The 21,974-nt window shown below is 49.2% G+C and overlaps 1 protein-coding gene across 1 annotated transcript; it reads left to right on the plus strand.

The window, feature by feature from the left end:
• The first annotated feature begins 12,892 nt into the window (after nucleotides 1-12,892).
• LOC138259811 (uncharacterized) lies at nucleotides 12,893-13,342 on the plus strand. Its single transcript, XM_069207708.1, has one exon. The coding sequence runs from the start codon at nucleotides 12,893-12,895 to the stop codon at nucleotides 13,340-13,342; it is 450 nt and encodes a 149-aa protein (XP_069063809.1).
• Nucleotides 13,343-21,974: the final 8,632 nt, after the last annotated feature.

The raw sequence follows: 21,974 nt of genomic DNA on the forward strand, positions 1-21,974 counted from the left end.
TACACCAGAGAAGCTTGCACGGCCCTGTCCGTACTGCTCTGCTTCAGTGCACCTGAGAGGCTTGCACGGCCCTGACAGTGCTGCACTGTGCACCAGAGAGGCTTGCATGGCCCTGTCCGTACTGCTCTGCGTCAGTGCACCAGATGCTTGTACACTCCTGCTGCCCTGTGTCAGTGCACCAGAGAGGCTTGCACACTTCTGATGCACAACCTCAGTGCATCAGAGAGGCTTGCACACTCCTACTGCACTGCGTCAGTGCACCAGAGAGGCTTGCACGGCCCTGTCCATGCTGCACTGCTTCAGTGCATCAGAGAGGATTGCACACTCTTGCTACACTGCGTCAGTGCACCAGAGAGGCTTGCACGGCCCTGTCCATGCTGCACTGCTTCAGTGCATCAGAGAGGCTTGCACACTCTTGCTACACTGCTTCAGTGCACCAGAGAGGCTTGTACGGCCCTGCCCTTGCTGCAGTGCGTCAGTGCACCAGAGAGGCTTGCAGGCCCCTTGCCGTGCTGCACTGCGTCAGTGCACCAGAGAGGCTTGCAGGCCCCTTGCCGTGCTGCACTGCAGCAGTGCACCAGAGAGGCTTGCACGGCCCACCCATGCTGAACTGCGTCAGTGCACCAGAGAGGCTTGCACGGCCCTGTCCATGCTGCACTGCTTCAGTGCATCAGAGAGGCTTGCACACTCCTGCTGCACTGCGTCAGTGCACCAGAGAGGTTGGCACGGCCCTGCCCATGCTGCAGTTCACCAGAGAGGCTTGCACGGCCCTGCCCATGCTGCAGTGCGTCAGTGCACCAGAGAGGCTTGCGGGCCCCTTGCCGTGCTTCACTGCGTCAGTGCACCAAAGAGGCTTGCAAGGCCCTGCCCATGCTGCAGTGCGTCAGTGCACCAGAGAGGCTTGCACGCCCCTGCCCACGCTTCACTGCGTCAGTGCACCAGAGAGGCTCGCACGCCCCTGCTTACGCTTCACTGCATCAGTGCACCAGAGAGGCTTGCACACCCCTTGCCGTGCTTCACTGCATCAGTGCACCAGAGAGGCTTGCACGGCCCTGTCCGTGCTTCACTGCGTCAGTGCACCAGAGAGGCTTGCACAGCCCTGTCCGTGCTTCACTGCGTCAGTGCACCAGAGAGGCTTGCAGGCCCCTTGCCGTGCTTCACTGCATCAGTGCACCAGAGAGGCTCGCACGCCCCTGCTTACGCTTCACTGCGTCAGTGCACCAGAGAGGCTTGCACAGCCCTGTCCGTGCTTCACTGCGTCAGTGCACCAGAGAGGCTTGCAGGCCCCTTGCCGTGCTTCACTGCGTCAGTGCACCAGAGAGGCTTGCACGCCCCTGCTTACGCTTCACTGCGTCAGTGCACCAGAGAGGCTTGCAGGCCCCTTGCTGTGCTCCACTGCGTCAGTGCACCAGAGGGGCTTAAAGGCCCCTTGCCGTGCTTCACTGCGTCAGTGCACCAGAGGGGCTTAAAGGCCCCTTGCCGTGCTTCACTGCGTCAGTGCACCAGAGGGGCTTGCACAGCCCTGTCCGTGCTTCACTGCGTCAGTGCACCAGAGAGGCTTGCAGGCCCCTTGCCGTGCTTCACTGCGTCAGTGCACCAGAGAGGCTTGCAGGCCCCTTGCCGTGCTTCACTGCGTCAGTGCACCAGAGGGGCTTGCACAGCCCTGTCCGTGCTTCACTGCATCAGTGCACCAGAGAGGCTTGCAGGCCCCTTGCCGTGCTTCACTGTGTCAGTGCACCAGAGAGGCTCGCACGCCCCTGCTTACGCTTCACTGCGTCAGTGCACCAGAGAGGCTTGCACAGCCCTGTCCGTGCTTCACTGCGTCAGTGCACCAGAGAGGCTTGCAGGCCCCTTGCCGTGCTTCACTGTGTCAGTGCACCAGAGGGGCTTAAAGGCCCCTTGCCGTGCTTCACTGCGTCAGTGCACCAGAGAGGCTTGCACGCCCCTGCCCACGCTTCACTGCGTCAGTGCACCAGAGAGGCTTGCAGGCCCCTTGCCGTGCTTCACTGCGTCAGTGCACCAGAGAGGCTTGCACGCCCCTGCCCACGCTTCACTGCGTCAGTGCACCAGAGAGGCTTGCACGGCCCTGTCCGTGCTTCACTGCGTCAGTGCACCAGAGAGGCTTGCACGCCCCTTGCCGTGCTTCACTGCGTCAGTGCACCAGAGAGGCTTGCAGGCCCCTTGCCGTGCTTCACTGCGTCAGTGCACCAGAGAGGCTCGCACGCCCCTTGCCCACGCTTCACTGCGTCAGTGCACCAGAGAGGCTTGCACGGCCCTGTCCGTGCTTCACTGTGTCAGTGCACCAGAGGGGCTTAAAGGCCCCTTGCCGTGCTTCACTGCGTCAGTGCACCAGAGAGGCTTGCACGCCCCTGCCCACGCTTCACTGCGTCAGTGCACCAGAGAGGCTTGCAGGCCCCTTGCCGTGCTTCACTGCGTCAGTGCACCAGAGAGGCTTGCAGGCCCCTTGCCGTGCTTCACTGCGTCAGTGCACCAGAGAGGCTCGCACGCCCCTTGCCCACGCTTCACTGCGTCAGTGCACCAGAGAGGCTTGCAGGCCCCTTGTCGTGCTTCACTGCGTCAGTGCACCAGAGAGGCTTGCACAGCCCTGTCCGTGCTTCACTGCGTCAGTGCACCAGAGAGGCTTGCAGGCCCCTTGCCGTGCTTCACTGTGTCAGTGCACCAGAGGGGCTTAAAGGCCCCTTGCCGTGCTTCACTGCGTCAGTGCACCAGAGAGGCTTGCACGCCCCTGCCCACGCTTCACTGCGTCAGTGCACCAGAGAGGCTTGCAGGCCCCTTGCCGTGCTTCACTGCGTCAGTGCACCAGAGAGGCTTGCACGCCCCTGCCCACGCTTCACTGCGTCAGTGCACCAGAGAGGCTTGCACGGCCCTGTCCGTGCTTCACTGCGTCAGTGCACCAGAGAGGCTTGCACAGCCCTGTCCGTGCTTCACTGCGTCAGTGCACCAGAGAGGCTTGCAGGCCCCTTGCCGTGCTTCACTGTGTCAGTGCACCAGAGGGGCTTAAAGGCCCCTTGCCGTGCTTCACTGCGTCAGTGCACCAGAGAGGCTTGCACGCCCCTGCCCACGCTTCACTGCGTCAGTGCACCAGAGAGGCTTGCAGGCCCCTTGACGTGCTTCACTGCGTCAGTGCACCAGAGAGGCTTGCAGGCCCCTTGCCGTGCTTCACTGCGTCAGTGCACCAGAGAGGCTTGCACGCCCCTGCCCACGCTTCACTGCGTCAGTGCACCAGAGAGGCTTGCACGGCCCTGTCCGTGCTTCACTGCGTCAGTGCACCAGAGAGGCTTGCACGCCCCTTGCCGTGCTTCACTGCGTCAGTGCACCAGAGAGGCTTGCAGGCCCCTTGCCGTGCTTCACTGCGTCAGTGCACCAGAGAGGCTCGCACTCCCCTTGCCCACGCTTCACTGCGTCAGTGCACCAGAGAGGCTTGCAGGCCCCTTGTCGTGCTTCACTGCGTCAGTGCACCAGAGAGGCTCGCACGCCCCTGCTTACGCTTCACTGCGTCAGTGCACCAGAGAGGCTTGCACAGCCCTGTCCGTGCTTCACTGCGTCAGTGCACCAGAGAGGCTTGCAGGCCCCTTGCCGTGCTTCACTGTGTCAGTGCACCAGAGGGGCTTAAAGGCCCCTTGCCGTGCTTCACTGCGTCAGTGCACCAGAGAGGCTCGCACGCCCCTTGCCCACGCTTCACTGCGTCAGTGCACCAGAGAGGCTTGCAGGCCCCTTGCCGTGCTTCACTGCGTCAGTGCACCAGAGAGGCTTGCAGGCCCCTTGCCGTGCTTCACTGCGTCAGTGCACCAGAGAGGCTCGCACGCCCCTTGCCCACGCTTCACTGCGTCAGTGCACCAGAGAGGCTTGCAGGCCCCTTGCCGTGCTTCACTGCGTCAGTGCACCAGAGGGGCTTAAAGGCCCCTTGCCGTGCTTCACTGCGTCAGTGCACCAGAGAGGCTCGCACACCCCTTGCCCACGCTTCACTGCGTCAGTGCACCAGAGAGGCTTGCAGGCCCCTTGTCGTGCTTCACTGCGTCAGTGCACCAGAGAGGCTTGCAGGCCCCTTGCCGTGCTTCACTGCGTCAGTGCACCAGAGAGGCTTGCACGCCCCTTGCCGTGCTTCACTGCGTCAGTGCACCAGAGAGGCTTGCACGCCCCTTGCCGTGCTTCACTGCGTCAGTGCACCAGAGAGGCTTGCAGGCCCCTTGTCGTGCTTCACTGCGTCAGTGCACCAGAGGGGCTCGCACGCCCCTTGCCGTGCTTCACTGCGTCAGTGCACCAGAGAGGCTTGCACGCCCCTTGCCGTGCTTCACTGCGTCAGTGCACCAGAGAGGCTTGCACGCCCCTTGCCGTGCTTCACTGCGTCAGTGCACCAGAGAGGCTCGCACGCCCCTTGCCCACGCTTCACTGCGTCAGTGCACCAGAGAGGCTTGCAGGCCCCTTGCCGTGCTTCACTGCGTCAGTGCACCAGAGAGGCTCGCACGCCCCTTGCCCACGCTTCACTGCGTCAGTGCACCAGAGAGGCTTGCAGGCCCCTTGCCGTGCTTCACTGCGTCAGTGCACCAGAGGGGCTTAAAGGCCCCTTGCCGTGCTTCACTGCGTCAGTGCACCAGAGAGGCTCGCACACCCCTTGCCCACGCTTCACTGCGTCAGTGCACCAGAGAGGCTTGCAGGCCCCTTGTCGTGCTTCACTGCGTCAGTGCACCAGAGAGGCTTGCAGGCCCCTTGCCGTGCTTCACTGCGTCAGTGCACCAGAGAGGCTTGCAGGCCCCTTGCCGTGCTTCACTGCGTCAGTGCACCAGAGAGGCTTGCACGCCCCTTGCCGTGCTTCACTGCGTCAGTGCACCAGAGAGGCTTGCAGGCCCCTTGTCGTGCTTCACTGCGTCAGTGCACCAGAGGGGCTCGCACGCCCCCTGCCACCCCATACATATGCAGACAACGTCCTTCACTGCTGTCAATCTGGCGCGGTTCCCTGGCAGGTAATTCACTCGCTCGGTGTAAAGGATATTGTGCTGCGTGTCCTGGAAGCTGTGTTTACAATGTTCCAACAAAGAAATGATTTGATGCGCGGCGGAGGGAGCCACCGAGGAGCAGCGCTCTGGATTTACTGTAAATGTGTCATTTTCTCCAGCTCTGCTCAATATATCTCTTCCTTTATAACTCGGGGGATTCTGCGGGGTCTCTTGAGCGACGCCAATGAACCCTGAAGCTGGAAATTACTTTGGGAAAGTTACAAAACATCGGTGCAACTTTTCTGCATTGACAGCCAGAGCAGGCGTGTCTGCTGAGGTTTCCTTTGTGCTCGGAGAGGAGATACAAGATCACACAAGGAGCCGCCCGCCCAGAATAATCTCTGAGCTGGGATTAAAAGATTTCATGTTCCTCAAACCGGTGCAATTTAAAAACACAAAGGCCGTACTCTGACTCTTGGGCCAACGCAAATGTAAATGTTAATTTAAAGTTAACACATGATCGTGCTGTACAGTGATGTTTTGAGTGATACATACGGATAATTTATGGAGGGGTTGGTTGATGGAGGGGAATTTGTAGGGAGCAGACCTTATTTCAGTCTGACATTTTTATAGTAGAGAAAATCCTCACAAGATTTCCTTTTTGGGTCTGCCTCAGATATTACTTTACTTTATAAGCCTCCTGTTTTAAAAAAAAAATAATACAAAAAATACCTACATATCTACGCATTCTGAGGGGGTTTGGTTCAGGGGCGTTTAGCTACTAGTGGCATTCACATTTAGGGCACATTTTGGGCAATGGCCAGTGATGCTCTCTTCACTGTGAATGACATGTTGGTACTAAACATGTGCACATCCCTCTAAAAAGTGGCCTCCTTCAGTGCCAAAGCTGGTAGTCTAATCTCTGCTTTTCTTTCATGTGTTTTTTCATTTATTTCTGCAACGGGTCATATTTTATTATTTTGAAAACAGGCTGGTTATGCCTATCGCACATGTTTTCAGAAAATAAGTAAAAAACATTACAGGCTTTCCAATGCCAGACCTATTTATTGCGCTTGTCTTTATTTCTAGTGACTCTCATGGTCCCACCTCCTTCTGCCGTAGTTAAGAAGTTTCATATTGTTTTCATTTTACCAAATCACATAGTTATACCAAATACAATTTGACAGCAGCCAACATTCGTGTGCTCTATAATTTTCAATGCACTTTTATTTTTATTTATTTTTTGTCTTCAAATATCGCCACTACTGCGCCTGTACCACCCCAGGTCATGGCAGAACCGATGTAAAACAACTTGCCTGATTGATTAGTAATTCTAAAGTGCTCCAGCCCGCGACAGAGATGGGAAATAGTTTATCCTAAGGCCATATTCGCCACCAGGGAAGTACCTTGGTCAGGAAGGAGGGGCGTGGAACAGGGTTACAATTTCCCAAAATTCTCCCCGGCATGTGTCTTTAAAATACAATATGGGAAGCCGGACAAGAGCGGGGTTTAGAAGGCAGTGGAAAGAGAGGAGTGTGGATTGTTGGAGCTACTTTAAACACAATGGGGCATATTTACAGGCCCCTAGCGCAACCCAAGCAGAACCTTTTGCGACACTCCGCTGGTGCGGTGCACTGCGCCGTATTTACAAGGCGGCGTTATGCCACTTTTTGTGGTGTTACTGAAAATATAGAAAGAGAAGGCCCATTTTTGCTAATGCATGAGTTAGGAGGAAAACATGCAGAGTCGTATATGCTCAGAGAGGAATACAGGCCCCGAGTGCTCATGGCATCCAAGTAAAAAGGTCAGTGCAGGAGACAGAGAAGTGAGACAAAGGCATAGTTATTCACAATGCAGTTGCACGTAGAAGGGCCTAGAAGCTTGAATCATAACTCGATAATATAGTTACAGGAAAGGCACGCATTTAAATCCACGTTCATGAGGAAAGGGAGTTTATGGACAGGAAAGGCACGCATTTAAATCCACGTTCATGAGGAAAGGGAGTTTCTGGACAGGAACACAATAAGCATTGATGCTTTAAGGCCAGCAGCTGTGTGAGGGAGGCCAGACAGATGGGGGGTTCCAAGTCTGGAGTTAGGAAAGGAGGAAACACAGACAGCCTTTAGAACGTGAGATAAAAGGTATTGCTGTTTATTAATAAATGTGCACATGACAGATATGTAACCTTTGCTTTCCTGCAAACGTGTAATTAGATGCCTTCTCATGAGAAATGCGGCTTTATGCTGACGTAAGTAGTGATACAATGTACCAAACAAGCGCTTAAATCAAAATTGCATGACAAGTGATAAGACGCATTCAAGGTGGCAAAAACATATAAAAAGGGCTGCTTGAGTTGACGAATTTGAGTGCGGTTTCAGACATAGAGCTGTGCTGCCCTCCCGGCCGTTATTCATAGATGCTCATATTAATTGCCAAAATGAGTCCTGTCGTTCTTTATTCATGACCTGCCAACATCTGGCGAGCCAGCCAGGAGCCCTCCTTCTCCTCTCCGGACGCAGCTGAAGGAAGAGCCGCCTGTACTGCTTGAATAGAACACTGCGCGCAACATAAACAGGTGAGATTACACCTGCCTATTCAACCAGGCAGTCGGGGATTCCAGATGTTGCTGTCCTAAAGGGTGGAGAGAGGTCGGGCTTGTACCTTATTATTTTTAATTACATGATTCTTTTTGGCAACTATAATATGAGAAAATGCATGCATGATTTATGTGGGGTTTAAATGCAATGTTATGTTGTTATGCTAAAAAAAAAATTGTGATTCCCTGGTTAGACCGGAAGACTAGTCAGGGGGTTAAAGTAATGTTTAGATGGTATTGTATTAATACACTGTGATTCCCCGGTCAGACCGGAAGACTAGCTGGTGTAATAGACAACAGTGTATTACCCAGGGGGCAGCCCCTGGAAGACAACAGTGCATTACCCAGGGGGCAGCCCCTGGACGACAGTAGTGCATTACCTAGGGGGCAGCCCCTGGAAGAGACATTCATTTGGGAATGCCTACCAGATATTCCGGTTAGAACAGGGGGGTTAGAGTAGGAAATAGTGAGGTGGACCGAGTAACAAGTGTGCACATTTTGCTCTGATTGAGTCACACGCCCGGTTCACCAGATTCCCAGATTTACTAACCTCTGGAAGACGTCTTTGAGGGAAAGCGACCAGGGCTGAGATATTAGTGGGAGTCTGAGTACAGTCAGACCCCTGGTTGCAAACCTGCAAAGCGCAATAGGGACCAGTGAATGCGTTTCATGAGTAATGAGTAAAAAAGAGAACAAAAATAGTACTGTGTTTTACAATCATAAAGGTCAGGTTATAGAGAAATGGCAGGTGTGTCCCCACTAGTTGTCACGCAGTCAGATATAAGTGAAGAGGAGAGGGTGCGAGATCTCTGCCATATTTTTGACATCCCAATAGACATCCTTAAAGCGTTCCGTAAAGGGGAAATAATTAGTGAAAATAAAAACACAGGAGGTCCGAATAAATAATCCCAAAGCAAGTAAAGGTTGATAATAACTCCCTATGAGTGAGGCTGATAATTCTCTGTGGCAGGAAACAGATACACTTGAGTTAAAATTAGTATTTAATTGGGCTCATGGTCAACCCCCATGCCCATGTAACACCCCGAGGTTTGAAATAATAACTCAATCACCCCTTATATTGGAGGCTCTTCTTGATGCATTCCTCACAGATATTCGTACCTTCACTGCCTTAAATAATGAACGGCTCAACGCATCCCCGAGCACCACAAATACTCATCTACATACATGACAACGTTATAACACGCATTGCTTCAGCTACAAATCCACTTAGACCTCCCATAAATTCACCTGCCCCAGACATCACCATAGAAGAAGTGTTACACAGACTAGCGATAAGCATGGCTGATGTCCACCGATACGGTCTTAGAAAAATATATGTGAAGTCAGGTAATACTGAGTAGGACTGACTTTACACAATACTGCTGTAAGTTAGTGGCAGTGATATAGTTAAAATTACACACAAGATAACAGACAAGGGATAAAACATTTTTTTTAAAAAGAAACACATCAGTTACGCTGCTAGAGGTACACATAGGAAACACCCGTCCTATGGGGATCATGGATACCCCTTTGGACCATATGATGAAAACGTTCCCTTCAGATAAGAAAAGAATACTAAAATATTGCAAACAGTGGCATAAAGGCACAGAGGGTCACGCTCGACCATGGCCACAAGATGGGACATTTGACCACGACATAGCTGAACACACATTAACTTACATTCGTTCAACATATAAGAAAAAGAAAAGACAGAAGAGGGAAGCTATTCTATCACCATGGCGAGTATTCTGTCATGAAAAAGAAAGGGATAAATCTACCGCGCCCGAAGAGGCAGTGACACCCATACAAGAAGTGGCACAAACTCAAACAGAGTCCCCAGGAAATTCGCTAGGGGAGCCCCCACCTTATGGGTTGTACCCTATCCTGCCAGCTCTAGGGTACCAAGATCCCATTCGGGTTGAGCCTAAGGAGGAGAGGTTAGAGGCACAGGGAGCTGAGGCAACCCCGCTCCTGTCCCTTCGGCCCCTCGAGCTGACCCAGAGCTGAGCGGGAGAGACAGGCTAGTAAGTGAATTGCAACACACAGTGAGACAGGCAGAGCAATCTAGGAGTCTTGCCTCCCTTCGGGGACAATGGACTACAGGGCATGTTATTCTCAGGCCTGGTGACACGTCTGCAGAGACACTAAGAGAGGCAGCAGAGGACTGGATAGAAGAAGAAGAGTGGGGGGGAAGGAGGTGTAGACACGCCACCATACGAGGAGCCCCCGGAGGGCTCACCAGGCATAACGGGGACAGAAGAGGATGAGGAATGGGACAATGGGTTTAATAGGGGTGCGCATGAGCAAGGAGTTAATAGAAGGCTATACAATTTTCGTCCGCGCCCTCAACGAGAATTAGTGATGACAGCCAAAGGTGAATCAGTCACAAAAAGACCGTCAACACTCAAAAAGAGGTCAGAATTGACACCCATAGAGATAATAGAGCAAGAGGAGGGTAGTTATTATTGTTACCCCTTCTCAAATGAATTGGCGAGGTGGACTAAAAGAGAAGGAAGAAAGCCATGGACCCAACAAGGGTCTTTTCAACCCTTTTATTTAGCAACTGCAGAAGATTGCATACAACATGGACAGGGTGACCCAAGTTGGAATTACCTTTACATGCAAGAATGCCTTGCAGTCTGGGAAAAGTATGCTGAAGGCAAACCAACTCAAGTGATATGTAGTACTAGACCAGATCCAAGATTAAGCCTCAGATCAGGAACCCCTCGACCAATAACTCAGTTGCCCCTTATCTTTAAGGGAGGGCAAGTGCCCACATATGACCATGGCCACAAATGGACAAAAATAATTTAAAGAGAGCATTGCCTCCGTTGTCTGAAGGTGCAGGGAAATGGATAGGATGTTTTGAAAATACCGGGGTCAACCTTGCCTTAGGCGATGTCAAAAGCCTGCTCAGCTCATTAGTGGGAGATGAAGTAAACACAATATTTGTAAGGGCAGGGTTCCCTCAGGTAACATTGATAAATGTTACACAGTTTGATGGGTCATCTTTTAACAACGTCCGCCAACATGTTTGGGATGCGCTCCGACGGACGTACCCAGACAGGCCAGATATTGGAGCCCTTATGGCAGAAAGTATAAAGCCAACTGAGGATATTGCAGAATTTATCAGCAGAATGAAAGAGCAATGGGTTCAGGAGGTAGGATGTAACTGGGAAAATACGGGAGGAAATGCAATTTTGTTTTATAATGTATTAAAGCGAGGCCTTCCCACTGACATTCAAGCAAATTTAGATGGCGTGGTGGGAATAGAGGCTAAGCCGTGGCCCGAAATACAGGCCCACATAATACATTATTTTAAGCGAAAACAAGAAAAAGACGAGGACAGAGCAAGCAGAAAGGGCTGCAGCGAAGTTGGTGCAACAAAAACTTAAGAAGCCGTGTACAGAAGGGGCATTTGTGGCTGCACCACCAATGTCCGTCACCATGCCAGTACAGGTGCAGACACCAGGGGGACAACCAGTAAGTGATACAAAGAAAGGACAGGGGAGTTTTACAGGAGAGCAAGGGACAACACAAGGGAGAAGGCAGGGGAAACTATAGAGTAGGACAGCAATGTTATTATTGCGGCAAGATGGGCCATTTTGCACGAGAATGCAGAGCCAGGAAAAACGATAGGAGGGCACAAGGTTGGAATACCTCACAGAGGCAAGTGAGGCCTCAACAAGTGCAGTGGGCATCCCAACAGCAAGCCATGCAGGGACCTCCACCGGGGCCCCAAGCCCAGTGGGCTGCACCTCAGGGGACAATGCCACAAGGCGGGCCACAAGGTGTTAACAATACAATGGGAGGACAGGCACAGGTGGGAGAGGTAATAGTGCAAGGAGGCAACCCCTTCCAAGCAACACCCCAAATGTTTAGGGGAGCACCAACTCAAAACTACATGCAATGACAGAGCCTGCAGATAGCCACTGTGTGTCCAATACTATCGGTAACCCACAGGTCAGACGAGGAACCCACTGTGACGGTAGCCATAGAAGGTCACCCCTATAAGTTTCTAATCGGCACTAGGGCCACCAAATCGTGTATTAAGGAAGGAAAATTACCGCTTTCTTGCTACTCAATGGACACACAAGGGTTTTCTGGGGCTGTGAGTAGGGTTCCATTCACCAAATCAGTAAACATGACTGTGGGAGATAAGCAAATTGAAGGACCGCTACTATACTCCCCAGAGTCACCAGTTAATCTTCTTGGGAGAGATTTGATGAGTAAACTGAAGATGACCATCTCCTTTCTGGAAGATGGGTCAATGGTATGCTACACACCAGGTGTTACACCGAGCAGAATATTGTCCCTCATAGCTCATGAGGAGCTAGGACAGCAGGTGAGAGCAGCTCCTGTTGATACAGAAGCTTTCTTGCGCGGTGTGTATGCCCTAATAGCGCACACACCAGCGCTGCAAGGGAAAACAGTGCACTTACCAAAAGAACTGTTGTTCAGGCCTCATGAGCCTGTGGATCCTATTAAAGAACGTGAAATGATATTGGAAATATCTGCCCTTGAAATCAGACCCACATATGCTGTGTTGTTCGCAACTGACAGGAGAGAGGAGAAGTGGGCGTCAATAATATTCACAGATCCTGGGGTAAAATTAAGAGATATATCAGATGAATAACTATCTGATGATTACCCACTAACTGAGACAGTTGTGTTTGAGATGGACATTGATATTAGAGTACAGTTACAGTACAGAACAGCATCCAGACATGCACGAGACCCAACCATAACTGAGAGAGACTTGGCAAAGATCCCAGAGGTACTGTGGACCAAGAGTCCATATGATGCGGGACTGATCAAAGGGGCTGAGCCTGTGAAGATTACTTTGAAGCCTGGAGCAGTTCTGCCCAGGATACGCCAGTACCCCTTGTCCAAGGAAGCAGAAGAGGGTATTCTCCCAGCAATACAAGCATTACTGGAGCAGGGAGTAATATACGAGAGGTCGTCACCGTGCAGTACTCCGATGTTCCTGATACGCAAGGCAAAGTCGGGAACTTGGTGAATGGTTCAAAATTTTTGTTCTCTTAATGATGTAGTGATACCAGAATTTCCAGTGGTACCTGACCCATCAATCATACTAACAAACATTCCTAAAGAGGCCACTTACTTCTCAGTGGTTGATCTCAAGAATGCGTTTTTTAGCGTTCCACTACATCCTGACAGCTAATATTTGACCGCCTTTACATTTAAACAGACTCAATTGTGCTACAGGCGTTTACATCAAGGCTACTGTGAATCGCCAAGCATCTTTAACAGGGTAGTAAAGAAGAATTTAACAAACATAGAGTGTAGGAGTACATTGTTACAATACGTAGACGACATCATGGTTTGCAGCGCTACTGAAGACATATGTAGAGATGACACCATTGGTCTCCTCTGCATGCTTGCAGAAAAAGGTTACAAAGTGGATAAGAACAAATTACAGTACGTGCAGACAGAGGTCCACTACTTGGGACAGATAATATCCAAAGATGGGAGGAGGGTGACACCAGACAGAGTACAGAGTATTAGGAACATGTCTAAGCCCACAACCACTAAACAGATGCAGAAGTTTTTAGGACTCTGCAATTATATGAGACAGTGGATATTTGATCATGCCACATTAACTGCACCACTTCTCACTGCCTTAAAAGAGTCCCACGCAAACGCAAATAAAGTAGATTGGACCGATGACGGGGAAACAGCATTCCTGGAGCTAAAGGAAGCAATAACAAATGCTCCAGTGTTAGCTACACCTGATTACAATAAACATTTCTACCTCTTGTCATTGTAATGGAATAACAATGACAACAGTACTGACTCAAAAGACATCTATGGGACACAAACCAATTGCCTACTACAGTGGGCTGCTAGAGCCCGTCATGAAAGGGCATTACCCATGTGAGCAAGCTCTGGCAGCAGCAGCTTTTGGAGTTCAAAAGAGCACCACCATAGTGATGGGATCACCTTTAACACTGTATGTAGAGCATGCAGTATTTTCTATTTTACAGAGAAACAAAAGCACTCTTACAACTCAGAGAGTATCTGGATATGAAGTAATACTGTCAATACCATCCTTGCAAGTGGTACGGTGTCACACAGTTAATCCAGCAACATTCTTTGCACATCCAGTTTCTGAGGATGAGCAGGTACATGACTGTGCTACTTACACCCCAGAGGAAGAGAGCGAGGTAAGAGAGGACCCCATCTCTGGGAGCATGCTACTCTTTGTTGATGGGTCCTCTTTTATAGATCAGGAGACTGGGATTCGGCATTCAGGAGCAGCTGTTGTTAGAGCAGAGCAGCAGGGATCCTCTGACACCTTACAGATAGTGAGCCAGATACCACTTCCATCCCATTTCTGAGCACAAGCTGCAGAGTTAGTCGCTATGATTGAAGCGCTACAGCACGCTGAAGGACTAGAGGTCACCATTTATTCAGATTCAGCATATGTCACCACCACCGTGCATTCTAGTATTCGCCGGTGGGAAAGGAGGGGGTTTCTCAAATCTGATGGATCCCCTGTAATGCATAAAGATCTATTAGCGCAATTGATAAAGGCCGTAACACTGCCATCTAAGGTAGCAGTTATAAAATGTGCAGCACACACTAATCAGCAAGACCTCGTCTCCAGAGGAAATGCCTTGGCAGACTGGGCAGCAAAAGAAGCAGCTAAAACATCTCCAAACTTCAGCGAACAAGATGAATACACATTAGGGATGATGACAAGCAGACAACAGAGTGCTACTGAATTACCACCCCCATACACTGAGACAGCACGATTGTACTTACGCGAATTGCAAGAACAAGCACTACCTCATGAAAGGGAGCTGTGGGAGCAGCGAGGGTGTATACAGTCACCAACAGATTTTATCTATAGGCAAGAAAGTACAGGCAAGCCAGTGATGCCTCAAGCCCTGCTGTATATTGCCCTTGAGAAACTACACCTCCCTGCACACACTGCCAAGGAATAACTTCTTGCCACATTACAGACAGACTGGTTCATTCCGCAGTTATCTGAAATGATTACGATGTATAATGCAGAATGCACGGTATACCAACAATATAGTCCAAGACCTACACTAAAAGTAATTACATCAACCATACCGCGTCCAACAGGCCCATTAAAAAATTGACACATAGATTTTGTTGACATGATTGAAAGATGTAATAACTACAGATACTTTATCGTAGTAGTTTGCCCTTTTTCAAGGTGGATTGAGGCAGGACCATGTGTACATAATGATGCCAAAGCTGCAGCTAATTTTTTGATAAGAGAGGTCATACCTAGGTGGGGAATCGCAGAAGCAATACATTCAGATAACGGCACCCATTTTGTTAATGCCATGTTTCAGCACATCTGCACCTCTTTAGGAATAAAACATAAATTATCATCTGTTTATCATCCCCAAAGTAATGGTATAGTGGAACGCCTTAACGTCCTGTTGAAGAACAAAATTAGTAAATTATGTGTCACAATGAAGAAAAACTGGCTGTACTGCCTTCCCCTAGCCTTATATGCTCTCAGGAACCAACCAGGAAGTGACCATCATTTGACCCCTCACCAGATAGTAACAGGACGGCCTATGCCGACTCCCTTAACAATAGCTCGACAGCGAACGGATGCTCAAAAGACAGCTGAGGTCCTAGGACAGGAAATGAGTAGTTATCTATCTCAGTTATTGAAGTCTGTCAAGTTCTTCTCTAAACAGGTGGCATAACAAGCGAAGTGCACCAACGCAGCCCAGCAGACCAGTCCAATCTCCGTGGGCCAGCAAGTGTACATCCGCAATTTAGTGCGACGATGGAAAGACAGCAAGTTCGAGGGCCCTTACTTAGTGACCCAGAGCACCCCCACAGCGGTGAAGGTGGAGAGCCGGAAGCCATGGATACACCTATCAGACGTTCGACGTTCGATTGTCCCCGGCTCCATTCATACATCACCATCTTCACAGGAACATTTGCAGCAAGACAGACAAAGACAGAGACGAAGGACAGCGTCCTTCCTAAAGAGGCCAGCGGAACTCCTACTCGACACTGCTGGTGGGCAGTTATGTATTTCAATTTTGTTTTTCTGTTCATGCTTTGTTATGTTAGTGATTACCTTTCAATGGTATTTTAGTCCACGCATGACAATGTGTCAGTATACTAAGCGCTTGCAGGGAGAAGTATATAAATATGAAAATATATCCCACAATATTCATGCTAGCTTATTAGACAATGTATGGTATCAGCACATGACAGAGATAGGCATGCAAATTACTAATGAATCATGTTTTGTTTGTTCTTTGATTCCACATGCTAGTGACACAGACAGGCTACATTCGTCAAAAGCGGTATCTCCAAATATTACTCAATGTTTATTGCACTTGTACCTTTGTAGAATGAGAGCACGGATGCAACCCTTGGAGATAAGACAGGGAGCATTTCTAGTAAACACCACACAATATAAGGAGGAATTAGCAGATATAACAGATGTCCTGACAGATCGCAAGGAATTAGTAGTGAAATTAGGGAGGATGGCTGAGACAGGGATAATGAAATATAAAAGTAGAAATTGGAAGAGTGAAATAATAGAACAGGGATTCCTGGGAATATCAAGATCTACACTTTTCTGTAAGAATTATTCAGCTTCACCCATGCCCCAAGATAAATGGATCAGTGTATGTTTGTGGTCAGTGGTACCACGGTGCAACATTTGGATGTAGAGCTCTCTCTCTCTGGATGGGAAATCAGACTGATAATAGCAGGCAGCAGAAGTGTCAGGCTATATGGGATGAAAATATATCTAGATTAACTTGGGTGGAAACACCAACAACTCTCCGAGCAGGCAGAACACCAATTGTTTTCTTTTTATGTTTCAGAGGGAATGGAACAGTCCCCGTGGGAAGGAACATCAATTGCATCACCACAAAGTACAATGCCGATATGCAATGGGGCACCTCCAGTCTGATGGACTATTATTGGCAATGCAGAGAATGGCTGTATTCGCGACTTCCTTCCGGATGGAAAGGTTTCTGTTCCTCAGTAACTGTGCACACCCCCTCCCTGGTGATTCCAGGGGTGGACATCTCAAAGTTATATGATCACCCCATGAGCCGTCCAACGACTTTATTGCATCATCGGAAAAAAGAGATATGCAGAGTACATGGGTACTACAACCTGGGAAGACATTCCACGAGAGCACAGGTTGTTTAATGATGCCAAATTGTTTTTTGGTAGCATCTTCCCCTTTGTTCAAGCAAAGGCCACGACCCACTGGCTGCAGATAACACAATGGGAACTGATGAAGACAATTAATGCAACTGAAGATGGATTCAATGCAGTCAAGGAAGAGATGCGGGCTGTGAGAGTGATGCTTATGCAACATAGGTATGTGCTAGACTTGATGACGGCCATGGAGGGTGGGGTCTGTGCCGAGATCGGAACTGCCTGCTGTACATACGTGCCGGGCAACGATGCAGACAATGGAACAATCACAGAGGCCATACAGACTCTACATAACTTACGGAAGAAGATGGCAGACGAGGGGGGTGGCCCCGATGGATGGTTTTCAGGATGGTTTGTATGGATACGATCCTGGTTACCAGGACTGATTAAGGGGTTATTCCCGATACTTGTGGTGATCTTATTGATGTTCTGTATTTTTCAGTTAGTGGTAGGATGCTGCAAGAAGGTTAGCCAGAAGTTAGGTGGGATGTTCACTATTAGGGTAGCCAGGAACGTGAAGGAGGATGAGGATCACGTATATATCCAAATGAATGAGTGTAGTAGGGATGGTGGAATAGTAGTTGAAAGTTCAATTAAAGGGGGAATGTTACTGAAAATATAGAAAGAGAAGGCCCATTTCTGCTAATGCATGAGTTAGGAGGAAAACGTGCAGAGTCGTATATGTTCAGAGAGGAATACAGGCCTGAGTGCTCATGGCATCCAAGTAAAAAGGTCAGTGCAGGAGGCAGAGAAGTGAGACAAAGGCATAGTTATTCACAATGCAGTTGCACGTAGAAGGGCCTAGAAGCTTGAATCATAACTCGATAATACAGTTACAGGAAAGGCACGCATTTAAATCCACGTTCATGAGGAAAGGGAGTTTCTGGACAGGAACACAATAAGCATTGATGCTTGAAGGCCAGCAGCTGTGTGAGGGAGGCCAGACAGATGGGGGGTTCCAAGTCTGGAGTTAGGAAAGGAGTAAATACAGACAGCCTTTAGAACGTGAGATAAAAGGTATTGCTGTTTATTAATAAATGTGCACATGACAGATATGTAACCTTCGCTTTCCTGCAAACGTGTAATTAGATGCTTTCTAATGAGAAATGCGGCTTTATGCTGACGTAAGTAGAGATACAATGTACCAAAAAAGCACTTAAATCAAAATTGCATGACAAGTGATAAGACGCATTCAAGGTGGCAAAAACATATAAAAAGGGCTGCTTGAGTTGACGAATTTGAGTGTGGTTTCAGACATAGAGCTGGATCTGCCCTCCCGGCCGTTATTCATAAATGCTCATATTAATTGCCAAACTGAGTCCTGTCGTTCTTTATTCGTGACCTGCCAACAGTGGCTAAACCTCACCTTGTAAATACGACCCCTTCACACGGAGCACTGTGCGTTGGAGGGGCATGCAATGGGTGTTGCTGTGGGCGTGCCACAGCAACACCCATTGCATTTTGCAGCTGCCCCAGATTTACAAGAAATCATAAATCTGTGGCAGCGCCCAAATCTAGAGCTAGCCAGGGGTGGCGTTAGCACGCAGCAACGAAGAGAAATGCTTTAATTTCTGCTTGTTTCTTGCTCTTTCTATGATAATGCACCACACATAGAAAGAGAAAATCGCAACTGAAGATAGTTATTGTGCAGGAAGGTGTCCCTTCCTGCACAAAAACAATCTTCCCCACAACGCAGCCATCCTTCCACCATGGCGCAAGGGTGGCTGCATTGGTGCTCGGCAGCAAATTTAGCGCCGGCAGAGGGAGAAACACAGGGGTGCACCAGATTAATACAGCACAGCCAGCGTTTCTAGAGTGACGCAGCACTGTGCCACTTTATTGTAAATATGCCCCAATAGTTTTCTAACAAAGTTTTAAGGCAGAGGTATGAACGAGAGAGGGAGGAGGAGAAAGAGAGATGGAGAGTATTTTTTTGTCAAAGTGGGCAAGTAAACATCCAGGGTGAAGTCCAACAAACACCCCAGAATACCCAACTCTAGTCACTGGTACTCAACTAATTACTACAGAATACATTTTTAGGGTAGTGTAACACCCCAAACACCTCCCTGGACCTTGACCCCTGTTTGCCCCTCTCACTCCTTTCCTCTGTTCCCTACTTATTTCTATTTCCCAGTCTCCCTGTGCAACCTCTCTGCTCCATACCTCACAACAACCCGGTCAGTGCTTACTTTGTCAATAAAAAGGTGCCGGTGCCCAGTGCTCTCCTCTTAAACATATGGCTGCTGCAATTAAATGTGTGGCCACGGAATACTGAGGCAGAGTCATCCTGAAGCCATCTCAGGCCTCTTTAATCCATTTACAGCCACTCCCTGCCCCTTCAGCTCACTCTTGCAGCTTTCTCCAAATGTGACACATTTTTGTTTTTCTCCTCCTCCGTCTTGCCCATATGTGTCTTTTGCTTGCAGTAAATGCTTGAGGCAGAAAAATAAGTGCCGGCCCTCAAAAATAAGTGCCAGTGCGCCGCACCGGAAACAACTAGCACAAATTTAGCACTGCACCCGGTCATCTTTCCATATGCAATGCACCATTCACTGCTACACCCCCAAGATACCCAACCACTCCTCCACATAGCAGCAGCACAGTCAGAGAGGCAGGTATGTGTGTCTGTGGTATTTGTAAAATGCAACCCTAGCTGGAAGGCATAGAAGCACTGAAGATGGTCAGAGGAAGAGATACATTCAGTGTCTGATTGGAGGGATATCTGCCTTCTAAGTGCAAGAGTGGCCTGTTACTGCATCTCGAGGTAGTGTTCTTCAAAGAGGTGTGTATTCAGCTCTTTCCTAAATTGGAGCAGGGCTGGGAAGTCCTGGTGTATACGAGGCTGTCATTCCAGATGTAAGGTGCATACATTTTGCCTTGTTTTTACTTTTCTATAACTTGTCTCTAGTCTAATGGTGTCCTGGCTGCAGGTGTGCCAAGAGCCACCGGAGATGGTCAGCTTGTCAGCCCGGGATGTGATGGCTTTGTACATGATGCTGGTGATTTTGAAGTCTGTGAGGCTGGTATAAGAAGCTAGTAGAATTGCAAATGGGTGGGTATGATGTGGGCATATTTCTTCAGGTGTGGTTAAGACGAGTTGCAGCTTGCAGGATGCCCTTTGGGGAGTAGGGGAGAGTGATGAGTTTGTAAGGCAACGTCAGGAACAGTAAAGAACTACAGGAAGCAAGGGCATGGGAGGTGGTGCTTACGGACCCGTGCCCAGGGTACAGAGCTCGTGTAAGCTCAGAAGAGGTCAGGTATGGAACCTGTGGTAGGCTGGCACATGGCAACTAGCATAAGAATAGGGTGTTCATGCTTTGGCTCTCGCAGGCATTGGGCGGGTGCTTTACAATGTGGGTAGTTGTGTTAGCTTCTCACCAGCTCATCACACGGCATTGCATCCCATACTTCGTTGTTTTCTCCTTTCTGAGTTACCGTTTCCCCTGTTCCTTAATTTCTTCAAAACTCTGGTTACTTCAGTGACTCTTCCAGTGTAGACTTTGCTCGACTCAACCACTTACTTCTCACATCTCCTTGCCCGAACCTTGGACCCTCATCTACTCTTCCTCTGAAGGTGTTTAACCTCTACTCAGCCCCCACAGATGTGCTGTCCTCTCCTCAGCATCCCTTCTGCTATGGACATGTACCCTCCTCTCCTCAGCATCCCTTCTGCTATGGACATGTACCCTCCTCTCCTCAGCATCCCTTCTGCTATGGACATGTACCCTTGTGGGATCAGGGCTAGTCTGAGTCTTCCTGAGCAGAGTGAGAGGTAAGCTGCTAACATTACTGATTCAAAGATTGTAAATGGTGTTGCTTGGTTTAGGCTCTTATGGTCTAAAGTCTTTGTCCTTTACTTGTTTGCCAAGATTACTGAGCAGTGCTCAGGTGATGACCAGTGTCTCTGGTGTCTTACACTTTCCCACATTTTTCCTCTGGCTCTGGATTGAGGTTTTATAATTCAGTACCTGGACTGGGACAGGTGGATGATTGAAACTGTTGGCTACATCCCATGGGGTCCTAGGGGCATATTTTAGAAAAGTGCCCTGCACCCAGTGCAGTGCCGCTTTTCTTGCTCCCCTTAGTGCCTCCTTACTGCCAACATATGTGTACGGTGCACCATGACGCAGGGTAGGGGGCAATAGCATAACTTTTTGTGACGCTATTGATATAAACTGCAGGCATAGCGCCAACATTTTGGCGCTACACCTGGAGAGTACATAGGGGTCCACTCTATTCAGTGGCATGGTGCCTTTTAACGGCTGCTCTGAGCAGGCGTTAAAAGTGCCCAAAAAATGACACAAGGAAATCTGTTAGATTTCCTTGCGCCATTTGTTCGGCCCCCCTAACAGGGGAATGCCCCCTTTACATACATTATGCCTGGCGCAGGCATAATGTGGCGCAAGGGTTTTTCAAAGTGGAGCAATGCATGCATTAAGCCACTTTGTAAATACGGCACAGCGTTTTTGGCCTTCTAACACCACATTAGCATAAAAAAATTACACTAATGTGGTGATAGAATGGAGGTAGTGGCTCTTAAATATGCCCCTTAATTTTTAAAACAAATCCTGAAACGCAGTAAGTGGGATGTGATCACCATCCAGAAGCAAGAGTACAAGGACTTGAACAGCAGATGTGAAGTCACTTTCTGGAAGTAATAGTTTCACTTTCTTTAACAGAGAGAGAAAGCAGCTACCAGGCCACCTTGGTTTTCTAGGCCACTCCTTGAGAGTAAGGCCGGTGTTGGGGGTGGTTCCAACTTGACTTCGCACTGGGTGAAAGTTGTACTTCAAATCTGTCCAAGTTAATGTCCTTGGGTCAGGGTTGGACTAGTTGAGTGCAAAATGCTGCTGGCAGGAGTATTAGTCAAGGATGTTCATGGATTCATTGCTAGAGCCATTAATATACCTCCTGGACACAGTTAATGCACCTCATTCCTGACCCCAACAATCCCTTATTCTTTCTCTATTATGAGGAACCACAGGTCTGCCAATGCCCCTCTTTCTTGGCCTTTAGCACCCTTCCTATTCCTGCCCACAGAGTGAGTGACACATGATCCATGGGACCTCAGTAGTCCTAATTTACTGCATTTATTCCTGTTTCAGAAATGGGACCAATGCACAGTTTTGTCAATAAACCTTAGTTCTGACCTACATGAAGTGCACCTATTACCTGACTTGCAGAAGTCCTGGTACTTTGGTACTTCAGTACTGGGG

The sequence above is a fragment of the Pleurodeles waltl genome, chromosome 9, assembly GCF_031143425.1.
Source record: "Pleurodeles waltl isolate 20211129_DDA chromosome 9, aPleWal1.hap1.20221129, whole genome shotgun sequence".
Taxonomy (NCBI): domain Eukaryota; kingdom Metazoa; phylum Chordata; class Amphibia; order Caudata; family Salamandridae; genus Pleurodeles; species Pleurodeles waltl.